The sequence below is a fragment of the Myripristis murdjan genome, chromosome 14, assembly GCF_902150065.1.
Source record: "Myripristis murdjan chromosome 14, fMyrMur1.1, whole genome shotgun sequence".
Lineage (NCBI taxonomy): Eukaryota > Metazoa > Chordata > Actinopteri > Holocentriformes > Holocentridae > Myripristis > Myripristis murdjan.
In genome coordinates, this window is record NC_043993.1 from 17,046,894 (window position 1) to 17,062,833 (window position 15,940).

Below are 15,940 nucleotides of genomic sequence, written 5' to 3' on the forward strand. Positions count from 1 at the left end.
TACTCTTCACATTGTGTTAAATTCAAAACACACTGTCTCCAAGATATATTTAATAAAATTTATATATTTTATTATTTAGATGCATACTTTTGTTTTGTTTCACTTTAGTAAACAATTTGTTTTATCACACATGCTGCATTCACATAGGCGTATGTAAAAAGAAAAATATATATATACAGTATCTCTCTCCATGAAGTTACCGCCCTGTTGTTCTGACATCAGAAAATATGTCATGGCATCATAACCAGGAAGTTAAGTGGGGCATCAGGAAAATTAGAGAGAATTAAAACTTTGTGTTGACCAATTTTAATCACTGTATTGTATATGACACAGTCAGGTAGTTCATATGTGTTTGAAAATTAAACTTAAAGTGATCTTTGGTATTGTAACCCATATAGTCATATTTGTTGTTCTGTATGAGTGTAATACTTCCACAAAGTCGGCTCCATTAAATCCCTCCCTGTCACAAGAACCAAATCCTCATCGGGAGTGTGCTGCTGCAGAGACTGGACAACAGCACAATTCTGAGCAGCAAAAGAAAAGCTGAAAAATAGTTTTGAAGGATGCTCTACCGCACTAACCCTAACCCTTTGTGCGGTAGAGCTTCTGGTGTAGCTCTACCACTGTGTCACCATGCGGCAGCACAGAAAACAGTTGTGCCATTTTGGAAGCCAGGGGGCTGAAAAGAGCCATGAAAGTAAAACCAAAACAAACGTGGGTTGTTGTGTATCCTTCAAAACATTTTTTTTAGCTTTATGTTGCTGCTCAAAATCACATTGTTTTCCCGTCTCTATCGACTTCATTCATTTTGGAGCAGTCACAGTGAAGCTCCGGATCTCACGACAGGTATGGCCTTAATGAGCCAAAGTTGGTGGATGTATTACACTTGCACACAGTAGCAAATACCACTGTATGGGTAGGAATCCCAACTATAATTTAATATAATCTCATTAAACTTTCATTACCATGCAGTACATTCTAGCCTGTCTATAGTAATAATAAAGTAAACCTTTAAATATCCCCTCTGGGACTGTCTGTCCCATTATGTTCTGACAAACATGTAAACAGAAATAAAACAACATGTAGTTTACATGGAGGACTGTTGTTTATTAAAAACAAAATCAAAACTTGGAAGAAAAGTTGTGGTTCAAAAGGCACTGTACTGAGCAAATAATTAAGGTGGCATTGGAGATTGAATATTATTTTGGGGCTCTGTTCAAGGTGAATGCACAATAGTTACATTGATTCCTCACTCAGGAGTAACATGAATAAATTGGATATAGCCCCCAAAGTGTCTGCCGTAGCTCTTGCAGCTCGTATCTCTGGCTCACCATATCTCAGTGTAGGCACACATCAATCCCGACACACTTCCTTTGCAGCTTGTGGCTTCTGGTGAAACAAAGGACCATCAATGGGCTTTTGCCTGGAAAAGCGTGCTTTCACAGGCTATTCCAGAAATGTTACCCCCCCTACACACACACACACACACACACACACCTCTCTCTCTCTCTCTCTCTCTCTCTCTCTCTCTCTCTCTCTCTCTCTCTCTGTCTGTCTGTCTGTCTGTCTCTGTCTCTCTCTCTCTGTCTCTCTGTCTCTTTCTCTCTCTGCGTTTTGATCATTTTCAATCAACCTGGTGTCCCCACTCATTCACTGAATACATTTTAATATAGACAAAATACTCCATTTCATTGAGATAAGGAGTTCTGCCATCGCAAATTCTTATTTTATTTAAACTATTCAGTTACATAGAGTACAAAGCTAGAAACTGTGTATTTTTTTTAGCTCCTTAGTTCTTTTATTAATTCATTTATATTGTCAATATGTATTTTTGCAGTCATTGGTTAGTACACATTACACATAAAATAAACATTTACAGACATTACATTGGTACAAGTTACTTTATGGTATACAATCAGTAAAGTATTAATGAGATCCACAAAACTAAAAATATTACAGGAAATAATTAAGTCACTTCAGCATACTTTGTGTGATTGACAACTTATGTGACACCATCTGAGCAGTTAGCCCCTCCCATCTGGTTTCTCATCTGAGTCAAAACAAACGCTAAGAATGCAAAGCCTACATATCGAGTCAGATGTGTTTGTGTATCATTGCACATGTGCAATGTGATGATGACGTGTTAGTTGTCAGTCATCCAACACTAAGTGGGCCTATGTATAGTGTATCATGTAGAGCACCAAATGTATATATGTAAATAATAATTTAAAAAAAGAAAACTTCTCATCCTTCTCATATAGTGTGTCAGTGCTTATTCACATAATAGGGACAAAAACTTAAATGGTGGATAGCCTCGTTCAGATGGAAAACTGCTTAGAAAAAACTGATATTCTTTTTTGTTTGTCTTTGAAATGGTCCATTAATTCTCTCTGTATGTCTAACTTTCTAAAGAGAAGTATTTCAATGAAATCTAACAATCTGATCAGCTCCAGCAAATCTACTGCACAAGACATCAAACAAAATGCAATAACTTGCAGTAGAATGGTATTTCTGCAGGTAGAAATAGTAATGTTGTGTGAAAAAGAACATCCAAGTATCTTTATAAGGGAGAAAATGAACTCAAAAAGCACATTGAGATATTTGACTCATATTATAGCCAGCACATGACCTGAGAATACCGTTGTCTGTCAGGGTCCAATGAGCAACTAAAGAAGAAAAACAGGTTCAAGCTACCTAATTAGCCTGGCATTTACCTTCAAATTGATGTGGCACGAGGGCTCATCTGCTGGCCCACCCTCCCTCTCTTCCACATTTTCCTCAGGAACCCTTGCTGCGTCACTATTGGTGTCAGTGGGGCTTACGGTAAGTCTCTTCTGCCCAAGGTGAACCCAAAGAGTTTGCGATGAAAGCGGCACTCCTCTCATGCCCCCTCTCTCCCTCCTGCCTCCTGTGCCATTTTGCAATGGGAGGGTTGACAAGCCTCTGCCTGAGGATGACACACAACTCTGCCAAAGTGCTCCTCTTTTGCTCGCATGCCCTCTTGAACAGCTGTTTTAAGGACTCCAGCTCCTTGTCGATTGTGGCCATACTTGATTCACGGTATGAGAGGTTTGTGTCACTCTTCTCCTTTGTAGCTGACAAGAAACCTCTTCTGTTAACCACACTAGATGTTATAGCTCCTGCAATGTGTACCATCATGGGACCCCGCAACTTGAATCAACCTATGACACCAGTAGTTTTCAAATTTCACTCAGAGCTGTAAATATGCAATCTTTTCACATTAGACATAATTGTAAATAACTGAGACATATACATGGTAAGTGTGTGTCTTTTTGTCACCTTGTGTGTATATGCCTAAATTTCCCCCTTTGTCAGAAATTGGATTTTCAGTGATAGAGTGTTGAAGTGTTACATGGGTATGGCCAGTGGTGAGTTGAGCTGAGGCTTGGAGCCTCAATTTAGAGGTAAACGCAGCAAGAAATGAAAAATTATGGAGCTAAATGTGTATGAGACACAGTCTTAAAATGTTGTTTTCACTGACATTCTTTCTTTCTATTTTTTTGTTTGTTTGTTTGTTTTTTGTATTTTTTGTATTTTTCATATTTTTCATATTTTTCATATTTTTTGTATTTTTTGTATTTTTATTTATTTATTTATTTATTTATTTTTTGCTTTTTACACCAAATGTCTGCAGGCTTATTCCCAAGGTAGACAGCTCATCAAGTTGACTGACACGTTTTGGGACAGAAACTTGACCAACCGAGGGTGAGGAGGGTAGGACTAACAATACACTTCCCTCCACACAAAATGAAAAACTCCCTTCTGTGGATTTAATACAATTATACTCCTTTTGCTCTGCTATGTCACAAATGAAGTGCCACATGAAAAGCATATTTTAAATTGTATTTGCCTCATGCTTGGAACAAAGCTCTTGTTCAGGTGATATGAATGTTTTATAGACCAGAGTTTGTGAAATGTAAAGCTAAAACTTGGGTCTCTTGTCAAAAATCATCTCCATCATCTAGGGATACATTCAATGCATTCATTCAGTGACAGTCACTGGTGCCAGATCCCTAAACCAGTTTGAACTATGGCGCCATCAAATGACTGACATGACACCATAAAAGTGAAACAGAACATAATGCTTGATGAGTTCTGTTTTTGGTAAGATTTAATTTTCAACCAGGGTTCCATGCTTCCCATTATGTATACATATACATATACATATATACGTGTGTGTGTGTGTGTGTGTGTGTGTATGTGTATTTCCGTTCATTTAGTCTGTGTGTTGTTACACTGTCAGAACTATAATGACAAACCATACCTACGTTGACTTCATTGTTTTGCTGTTATATACATTCCTCTTTTTGACCTTCTGAAGTCCTCCATCTCTGGCCTCAGCCACAACCACAGTGCACTGTGGGGGGGCAGGGGGCATATTACATTGTAGCCCCCTATGGTACATGTCTTTCTCGCACTGAGGAGAGGGCAAAAGAGAGAAAGAGTACGAGGGAGAGGGAGAGTCATGCATGGGTAGATGGGTAGGAGGGAGCAGCAAGCTGTGACTATGGACATGTTCTGCTGGGTGCACTGAACCCCGGAGGCTGCAGCCACACTCAGCTCTTTGTTGTTTTCACTCTGCAAAGCAAAGCAGGGTACTTTCCTGAGCTAGGGAGGAGGATTAGCGTTGCATGGCCTCCATCTCCAGCTGCACACATGACCTGCACTGTAGGAAAGCCCCCAAAGACAGCCCAGAGAGAGGTGTGAGGGATGAAAGGGAGCGGGGCCAGAGATGAACATCCGGTTTCCCAGATACTGAGGAATGTAGCAGGGCCTGTAAACTCTCGACATGAACAGGACAGCTCATTTTCTTAGCACTCCCCCATATTTCTGTGATTTTAGTATCTTGTTCCTGCGCAGCATCAGTTTCTTTGTTTTCTCTTTGTCCAGCAGTGCAAAAATAGAGCTTTGTATTACTACACTTAAGAGGACACCCCATTGACAACATTGATTCCCTATCCCCTTACCTTAATCCTCATCAATATGTACCTCATTGTAACCCATCCCCTAATCTAATCCCTGCTCTAGCCTTTGACCCAAATTCAAGAATTGAGTAAAATTTTTAACCCATTTCCTATCAAATGCCCTGGACATGGCTTCCATTTCAAAAGTATTCATACATGTCAAATACAATCTTACCATGTTCCATCATTCTTTGTCGTATGACTTGTATAGGTTTAGCTAAATGTGCCAGTGCAGGACTAACCTTTTCCCTTTAGTGCAACAAACACACACCCACGTGTACACCTGAATTAATATTTGACAGCTTGGCAGCACAGAAACATGCTCCCCATGTATAGAGTTGAATTATGTGTACACCTACATGTTTTAATCCTGAACCCTTGCTGTCTTCTTGCTGAGCGCTCTAAAGCTAGGACGCCAACTGGCACTGGCCACAGCCACCATTACATACCACATACCACACGCATTACTGCTTTCAGTGTTTAACCGTACTGTTAGTGGTAAAATGCATTAACAAAATAAGAAAACTGACAAATTCATGCAATTGATCAATTATTGGCAGAGTTCTCCATTGCTACTCTCCATGCTCAGTGCATTGCGTTTTTCAAATCAGTGGGGTAGGTGCAGAGAGACTGAAACTGGGAGTACCACACCATATTTCCAAAATGCTCAGTTCAACAAGGACCTAATGAAAATCCTACAATCCAGTGTCAATAGCCAGACAATAACTTCTGGCAAGCTTAAAAAAATCTCATGTGAGTCATGATTCACAACTGAGACAATGAATGAGTAGGCTCGATGTATGTGTGCGTGTAACCTGAGCAAATTATTCTGTTCCTCACTTAACTGTGGGGGCTGAGAATGATGTGGAGGCTGAATCAAATATTCATACAAAGACAATTATTGGGCTACCTGCCTTGCCAATGCCTCCAGTGTTACTGTGAAACTCCTCTTTCTTTCAGTCGAAAGACACACTGTTTAAGCCTGGATTCAGCTTGCATACACCTCACTCGCTTGGTGGGTAACCATCAGTGAAACTCACACAGGCCTTCACAGCAGTTCATATCACAAACTAATGACCTATCCTGTCCATGAACAAAATTAATCCATCCCAAACAAAATTGAAAGCCATTTTGTGGAATGTTTCTTTAGTACACCAATACAATCAATACTACGCTATTCATGTTTATATGGTTGTGGCATAAGGACTACTTGGGGTGAGGCCAGTGTAGCCACAGTTGGCCAGGAAATTCTCGTATTTGTGCAAATCTGCTTTTAGGTTACAGATTTGTAGATATAAGGTTGAAGTGGTTTTTTAAAAGTACCTCTCACCTCAGCGAAATCCATACCTGCTAAACCAGACATGAGTCCAAATTCATTTCAAGATGGGTTCTTGGGTTTTGCACACAGTGTGATAACATAATGAGAAGACTTGGAGAGGTTATTTGGGCAATAAGCTGCCCAAAGAACCTTTAAATAGAAAGATTAATGCATTCAGGTGTCAATACACTTGTGAATTGTTGGCATTATGAAACACAATTTTTCCTGTGATTTAATGCAGTTAAAGTTACTGTGAGTAAATCACTGTGACTTAATTATGTTGGTACACACAGCTGGTTAAGCTACACACTATAATGTTGGAATAGGACCTCCTCTGTGTGCCACTTTCTCCCTCTGTAATGCCAGGAGAGCGTGCCAGTAAAAATAGCACGTAAAGGAGGGGTCGATGAACACAGCTGCCAACAGGTCATTGCAACAAGATTTCATAATACTGTATGTGCTAGACTTGGAGAGATTTTTGAGTGTATTTGGGTTAAAAAGATAATGCAAGCGTGGTCCTTCTAGGTGCATATTGCCTCCTTGAGGATTTCTGTCACTTTTTACAAATGAAGCTCCATCTGACACGGCATTCCTTCAAAATATCTGTGAATGTGACAGTCAGCACTTCAGTTTCAAGTGTCAAAAGTATGCTTTTTCATAGTGTTGCAAAAAAAAATTGAACTGAAATGGGCTTTTGAATTAGGTGGCCTTTTTTGTGTAACACCGAACAATTACAGTCAAATATTATTGAGTCTGATCACAGTAGTGAATTGAGAACAAAAGAACAGCCAGGAATCCCAGTCAAATTTGCACACCACACCTCGCTAGTTTATCTGCGCCAACAATATTGGCAACCTCAAGGACGTACCACATGTGCCTCGGAAAGGTATTGGACACTCTGCTATCAATTGAAAGAGTCTAAAGTGTTATGGATTTTGTGGTGTTTTTTTTTTTTTTTTTTTTTTTTCATCCCACTGAATAGGCTTTAAGTCAGTAACACCTTGTGTGAGGCTCCCAGCTCCAAGCTGCACTGAATCTCTGATCTGTCCATTTCTATGAATCTATAACTGTTAATCACACACTCAGCCTTCTCTGTCAAGGCAGAAGTTGGTTGTCATCTTGATTCACATGACGAAAAATGCATGACCAATTAAAGTAATTATCAGTTTTTTTAAACGAACCATTAAAATGGCAGAGTCATTGCTCTCCCAAATAATCATGTTTCTAAAACTGTGGGAGCAAACTTTGTCTCAGTAGCAGCAAACCAGTTGCTGCTGCTGTTGCAGTTAAAATCAGGGGTAGGGCCCCATCTAGTGGCACGTTTCACACTGATGTGTGTTGTGAGTTCTTCAGGTATGAACTGTCTCTTTGATGTTTACAGATCAACAGTTGCGAGGCAGATGCACGTGAGCAAAACCTATAACATATAACATGCCCAGAATGCCACGGGGTTTTCTCCAACTGTGTGTTTCTCAGGTTCTGACAAAGTCATAGCAGTATTACTGAGAGCTAGAAATATAAACAAACACACACATAAAAAAAAAAAAAAAATACAAAAAAGACCCAACTTTCAATACCTGAATTATCATTTTTCAGTTTTATGTTTTGATTTGTTTATGCTCTTCTCCGAGCCAATTGCTATCAGTGTTTTTTTTTTTTTTTTTTTTTTTATTGGCTACAACCTAACATACTTTTCCACAGCTGAGTGAAAAGTGCCCAACTTGTCAAAGATGCTTTGGTTATAACTAAACCTGTGTCACACTAAAAGATTACAGTTTAACCTCAACCTGCCACGGCCAAAATTACTAATGACTCAGATTTTAATATAACCACAGATATGTGAACATGAGTGATATTGAACTTCTGAATACTTCATGCTTCAGTCAAAGGCTAATGCTAAATGCTAATGTTGTTAGCTGTCAATGGCATCAAGAGCTCACTCTTACTCATTTGTACTGATATACATCTTGAGTATGAGCCCCAAAATAATCCACTACAGCGAACAACAATCAGTAAATACTGGCAACAAAAAATAATAAAAATGATAAATAAAGCAGATTTTTGCACTGCACCTCATGTGGCCTTGTCAAATTTTTCTTAAGAAAACCCCTTCACTGAAGAAAAATCCCTTGCCAGCCCTAATGTTATCAGTCTGCAGCCTTCAGAAATGAGACCTGACAAACAGCAGCTCTCACTCTTGGTCCTCAGGATTGGGTTTCCAGTTTAGTCATCGAATCAGGGACTGAGCACAACACGTTCCGTTTATTCAGAACATTACAGGCAGCCATACAGCTTAGGTTTTTATTCTGCAAATTTGTAATGGACTTTATCAGTGATGAATGCTGAGATTTTGTTTTCGGGAGTTATGAGCTGTAAGCCACCGAGTATAAACCAACACCAACTTTGAGTCACTGAAAGGTCTTCTTTCATACTTTGGATAGTGCAAGTCACCTTCAAGTATTTAGTTTCTTGTGATGATTAGTTATCTTCTATTTGCAATGCCTGCCTACATCCCTCTGGTGAATAAAAAAACTATAGAATAGAATTGAATTGAATTGAATTGAATTGAATTGAATTGAATTGAATGATCTTTATTGTCCTTATACTGTGGTACAATGAAATTTTGCATGGCTCCTCTACAAACAAATAAATAGAAGCATTACTACAAAAACTGCAGTAATCATGTTGCAGCATAAGGAAGCAAAACAGCATAAATAATGTTTAATGTTTAAGATAAATTGATTTTTGTTGCATTCTGCATGAAATAAAATAGATTACTCTGTCATTTGGTATATAGTAAGCAAGCCTTTCTTGACTGAATGTGTCAGAAATGCAACAAGACAAATGACATGAGCCAAAATACTCACACCACATGTCTTAGGGGTAGGTCAGTAAAACCTCACTAAAACTTTGAGTAGTGCTAGCCAAAGAAATATACGAAATGGAAAGCAGTGTGACTTAAACCTTCCAATTTGCATTTTGCATTTCCATTTGCAGCTTCTTTCAAGTGAATTGAAGCTGCTAACAAGAACAACAGTGTGATCAATGCTATTGGTAAGTGGAGCCAACTAGCATTTCACGGCTATGCTGCATCAGACCTGTTGTCATGGCAGTTTGCAGATAAATAGTGATAAACCTACTGGGCGCATGCCATGACTCTGGAAGTGCCTCCTTTTTTTTTTCACTGCCATGCTGTTTCCCTCCTGATCCAGCATGTGATGTTTGCTGACCATCCCAAAACTGTGGAAAACAAAATACACTGCTTTATTATCGCCTTTCTTTGTGGGGAGAAACATGCAAGTTAACTTTGAGGAAGTATCTTCACGTGCCATGTGCCAGACCACATGGAAACCACTCCATCCAGCTACTTTCAAGTGACATCCGCAATAATAACAAGAACAAAAGCATCAAATTTTCATTTATTCAATATGTTTTTTGCTTGGAAGAATATTATAGGGTAATAGCTGCAACAGGATAAACATTTTGTGTTACTAAATGTCAAGGCGTATTTTTATTTGACATTAGTGTGTAGGCTTAATCCTTGAGCAAAAGTCTCAACACCTTAAAAGCCAGCATACAGTAGCATGTGCTTTTGAAATTCTTCTTATAAGATGCTGATTCAGGTTTACTGACAATTGATCACAATGTGCTTTTCTTCCTCTGGCACGATTCAGCTGAGTGATTGGTTACAGGACTGAAAGTTTGTGACAAGGTAACTTCACTTATAATCAACATTAAGTTTTAATATGATAGAAATAAATAGCCTTCCCAGTTCTGTTTGCTTCTCATTCTTCTCTCTGTCACTTTCCTCCATTCCTCTCCTCACCTCCCCTGTGTTGGTCTTTCCTAGGAGATGTGTGGTAGTAAAGGAGGAGAGGAAACAGACTGGACAAGCCCATAGATAATTAAGATGGTGGCTGCCACTGCCTCCTAGTGTTTGAATGCATCTGAATTCTCGGGGGAGTGAAGAAGTCAATGCTGGTGTGAGAGCACCACCAGTGGCCCAGTGGTAAATCATACAGGGACATCACTCAGTGAAGGCAGAAGGAGTGCAATATTTTCTTAAATATGAGGCAATTACTGTAGTTTTACTGCAAAGTTTTAAAAAACTGAAAAAAAAAAAAGAAAATGTGGGGTTACCAAAACTGTCACAGGCCATCATACAATAAAACAAGTTATGTCAAGAAAGTGTAATGGATGAGAAGCACATTAAAGATAAACTATTATCCCTTGAATGGTCTGCTTGAGTCAAAGTCAACAGTATCCTTCAAATTTTGCTTCTTCTTCTTCTTCTTCTTCTTCTTCTTCTTCTTCTTCTTCTTCTTCTTCTTCTTCTTCTTCTTCTTCTTCTTCCACTTCTTGCCCCTTTCTTTGTCATTAACATTTGTATTCCTAGTTGAACTCAACAAACACCAGTTTCTCATACACGGCTCTGTTATTACCTGCTGACAAAAGAAAAAAGAAACTACATTTCTGAAATACACAATGGCAATAATGCTTGTTTGATTGCTCTCCATCTGACATCTGTTGTACTTGTGTTTAGGCCTGACTGTAAAGCCATGAAGCCTGTGACATGAAATGTACAGAATGTCCATATATCATAAAGCTGACTGAAATAACAACAGTGCTGCACCATGAGCATTAAACTGCAAGTTAAAGAGGCAATAAGTAATCTACAGCCTCTAGAGGCAACCTGAGGAACTGCAACAACATTCACACAACTGTAACCCAACAACACCATTAGTAATAGAATTCATTTAGATTAGGTTAGATTTAAATAATACTTATACTAATACTACTAATAAATAAATAAATAAATAAATAAATAGAAATACATAGAAATGTGGCAATCTAAATCATGATTTCCAGTTCAAATGCAAATTTAATCCTTTCACTTTTATTTGGCCTTCATAAGTCAATGGTGCAAAGATTAACTAATTAACACAGACTGTGGAGTACTTTTTTATCCTAATGTATTTAAAAGCATCATAAGCCCTGGCTGGATGGCCTGGTGACCCATCCAGAGAGTCAGTGCTGTTCTGATGACTGCTCTGTGATATTTGTCCATGATTAATTAACTGAGGACAGTCACTAGGAAATTTTGAAATCCATAAATTAAAAGCATCAAATTAATCCCTTAACCCTATAAAGCCTGAACTATGAAAGAATTGGCAGAAAATTCCAATTTTTTGAAACTGAACCCTTTATTTAGTCCTATAACAAAATGTAAAAAAAAAATCATATATTGTATCATATATGACAGTACTTGAAGTGCCAATGGTATGTCCAGGGTGGACAGGGGAAGTCTCCAAAGGTATACAACAGTATTTTGGTCAAGTATTGATTAAACTGAAAACGGAATGTGTTATTTGATAACCTGTATCATATATGATACAAATGGCCTTATAGGGTTAAAGGTGTCTTTGAAGCCACAACTGTGGGCAAACACACACCACCAAAAATATTTTGTTTACAAGCCTTACAGATTTTACAAGCAAGTCAAGAGAAGAAATTACCACTGCAATGTAAGAGGCACATTACATGCATGGCTAGGATCTGCAACATGATATGTTGTGTGTGTGCTGTCAAGAGAATAAACTGGATCAATTTTACACCTTATTTATGAAATAAAAATTCATATTTTTCCTGAGCTGAGGTCAGTCATCACTATAGTGATGAGTCCTCCAACAGCTTGCCCTCATTGATCTGCAGCTCACCCTGCAAGATTCAGCATCCAAATGTGAGAGGAACTTTGACTCCGTGGAAAGCACCAAAACTTGGAAGTTAACATTCTGCATTAATATTAAACAACCTGGTGTTATTCCAAATCACCAGATAATACTGAATTTGGTTCCAGTGTCTGTTTAGAAGAGGAGGAGAAAGATGAGGCAGGAGAAACAGAAGTGGAAATTGGGGGAGGAGGAGGAATTAATTAGACTTTTATGAAGATTCGCTGCACCTGCCTAAACCTCCCTCACAACACTTAGCACTCAGAGTATTACCATTTGAAAAACCTTCCTTCTTCTTGCCAGTATCATAGAAATAAAGTTGAGGAGGATTGGCACAGGCCTTTGATTCAGGTTAAGTCAGTTCACCTAACAGAAAATACACTGTTGTCACAGGGCTAAGAAACTGGATGAAGGAATTAAAAACACGGCTTTGGGAATAGTTGAATGTGGTAGGTTGGTACCTTTGCCACGTTATTTAAGAGGTTTGTTGATCACGCAGCTAATTAGACAGTAATGCAGCTAATTATGTTTAACCTTATGGTTACCTGACTGAACTAGCGTGGGAGGGACTCGTGTCTTTCTGCTCCAGTGACAGGATCTGAGAAATTACTCGTCTTACGACACCAGCAGGCCGAGCCACAGCAACAACTTGTGGTCAAAATGAAAAGGTTTATATCTTTGTTCATATCACCTGTGCAGATATCTTCCATTACCAATCATTTTAATAATGCTTGTTTTGTCAAAATGAAGCTGTGAATTAAGTTATTCAGCTCATCAAAGCTGGCTGGCCCCACTTAGCTATAATAATCACTAATCTATAATGTCTGCCTATATCAACCTCCTTGAGGTTTTCACCTTTAAATGATTTCCAATTTATAATGTGTCACAAAGACAAACTGTCAGCTATGAGCATTACTGAAAGAAACAAAAACAAACATAAAATATAGATAGATAGATAGATAGATAGATAGATAGATAGATAGACAGATAGATAGATATAGATATAGATATATATAGATAGATATAGATATAGATATAGATATAAATATAGATATAGATCATTATCAACAGACAGGTGATTTGTCATGCCATTCATTAAACCCTGAACAGAAGCTATCTGTGTTTGTAGAACAATAAATAAATTGCTCCCATTAGTGGTATGGACAGATCTCAGTCAGCAACAGTGAATACGCTCACTGGCAAGATTGTAAACAAAAGACTCAGACAATCTGCAACCTTTATCATGTACTGACAGGCCTATAAATATTGATAGATAATAACTAGTCTCTTTAACAGCCATTCTGGAATATCTGAAAACACCAGCTCCATAAAGGATCCCTTAGCAGATAAATTAGTTAAGATGGCTGTGTTTGTTTAGACAGATGAATGAGACGTCCCATTATCACCGTTAGACAGCAAAACCACTTAGACAAGCTATATCTACAACAATGACTTATCAATACACATGAATATCAAGCTCTCTATTATCACCTGTGCATTGTTTTCTCACTCCCTTTACAAGTTTTTTCAAGCACATGCTGGTCATCTACCACTTTATTTACATTTACATTATCCACCGAGATTATAGTGGTTGGCCCATTTGAAACAGTGGAACAATGCCACGTCTACTCAGTTCCATTTCTATGGCCAGTATAATAAAACAGAATAAGAGTCCCAGTCCTCTGTACTTCCTGCTGTAAATTATGACACAAACAACAAGGTTGTAATGGATGCTCTGATTGGTCAGCAGGGACCATTGACAGCCTGTCAGATGAGATCTCTGTGATGACATTACTGCTGGGTGCTGGACCTCCAGCAGTGAATATTTGTTCCTTAGAGACAGAAAGATGGCACAACCACAGGGAAGGCTAAGTTCTCACACCAAGAAATCAATAAAAAAAAAAAAACTTTGCCTGACTTTAACTGGATCTGTACCATTTTGCAAAATTATGTAGTATTATATGCAACGCTTTTTTCTTGAGTTTATTAATTTAGCATCACAGTTTGAGAACAATCTAAAAACATATCTTGGTGCATGTTCAGTGTAAAGAAAATTTCTCAGTCTCACGTTTCTACAAACACCGGACAAATAACCAAGCCTATTTCCAGACTTTGGCTTGAGCCCAAAATCTTTAAGTGTCTGCCTCTGCTAAACTAAGCCCTGTGTCTAGCAGCTAAAAAGGCCATATGTTCTCATTTTTAGACAACAGACAGTGTTTTCTTAATTTGTCACGTTGATAGGACGTTCTCAGCAGAGGCTGTTCGCCAAAATATAACAAATGACTAAGGACAAATGATTAAATAATGATTTTCTATTTTTTTCTTTCACAAAATATTTGTTTGTGGATTGTCAAAAATGTTAGTTTCTCAGTTTAGCTTGCATCCATCCTACAAATTTATGAATAGCCTACTGAGCCACAATTCACTCCACAGTTTTAATAATAAAAAAACACAATAATAATAATAATAATAATTATTATTATTATTATTATTATTATTATCATTATTATTATTATTATTATTATTATAGTAAAACCTGTCTCAGTGGCAGAAAACTATAAATCATTTAGCCTAAGCTCTGCAGGTTGTATGATTAGGTTCTCCAGGTTAGATTGAGATGATGATGATGAAGATGATGAAGATGATGATGATGATGATTAATAGATTTTCCCCTAGATAAATTCTGGATACACATGTCCACATACATGCTGTAAAATCCAATGGTTTGTCACATGCAAATGAAATTTCAGCACAACTGAATGGCCAAACAACTTGCACTGATCCAAATTCTGGCAAAATACTTAAAATACTAAGATGCTGTTGTCGGTGTGCGTGTGCGTATGTGCGCGCGTGCGTGTGCTCGTCATCAGAACGACTCTCGTGTCTCCATTTAGCTTTTTAAAGTGAAAATTAAACTGAACTGTCGTTTGGCACAGGGTCCAACATGCTGGAGCAAAAGCCTATCCGCTCCGATCTTCGGGCGTACCAAAATTTCAAGAATAGCAAAACATGGCGCGCCGTGCGTGTGTGGGGCAACCCCGTCTCAGCCTCCATCTGATGGCAGCATCAGGCAGTCCCGTGAAACATTTGCGTGGGAGTTCCCTTCACCGCCATGTCGGGATAGTGCACATCTCTCTCTCTCTCTCTCTCTCTCTCTCTCTCTCTCTCTCTCTCTCTCTCTCTCTCGCTCTCTCTCTCTCTCTCTCGCTCTCTCTCTCCGCACATCCTCCCCCACATAACAGCTTAGCACAGCACAGCAGCAGCCCCTTACAGCATCCAGCATCCATCCCTGACTGGGTAGCAGCAGTCATAGCCGGCGCAGGCACCGAGAAGCGGAGGGGGCGCATCATCTGAGTGATGCCACAGCATCCACCGCGGCTCGACAACAAATACTGAGAGTTTATCCCTAAACGAGGAAGAGAAATCGCTTCAGCCTCGAAGACAGCAACTGCCGATGAAGATGTCTAACGCTGACATCGTCTTAAACGCCACCGATCGGGTGGTAAAATGTAAGTTAGCCTACATTTTTCCCGGCTTGGTTATGGCTGTAGATATTACATAACATCTGAAATATTTAGCTGCTTGTGTTTTGGCATAATTTGTCTTTTATGCTCAATCCGTGGATTGATACTGTATGTGCGGCAGTCAAGTTGTGTTCATAATCATGGTAGTGGGCTGCTGGGGCTTTGATGTTGATAAACATTCGTGTTTTTCTTTGCAACACTGCCTTCCGTGAGAATGAGAATAAAGCATAACAGTGTTTACCGGGAATTGTTTATGCTTTTTTTTCTCTTCTACTCTTTTTCGTTTTTGGTCGCTTGTTTGCTTTTCTTTCCAAAAATGTTGTGCTGTCACGATTTGACTGTATTTTGCCTTGGCTGGGCAGAGGGGGAGATAGGGAAAAGAAG

General features: G+C 38.8%; 1 protein-coding gene across 1 annotated transcript in view; it reads left to right on the plus strand.

The window, feature by feature from the left end:
• The first annotated feature begins 15,321 nt into the window (after positions 1 to 15,321).
• The window catches only part of LOC115371796 (serine/threonine-protein phosphatase 2B catalytic subunit alpha isoform-like), a 41,187-nt gene continuing 40,568 nt past the window's right edge, over positions 15,322 to 15,940 (plus strand). Inside the window, exon 1 of the mRNA XM_030069341.1 lies at positions 15,322 to 15,541. Coding sequence (XP_029925201.1) covers positions 15,487 to 15,541 — 55 coding nt within the window. The 5' untranslated portion in view covers positions 15,322 to 15,486. The remainder of the gene's footprint in view (positions 15,542 to 15,940) is intronic.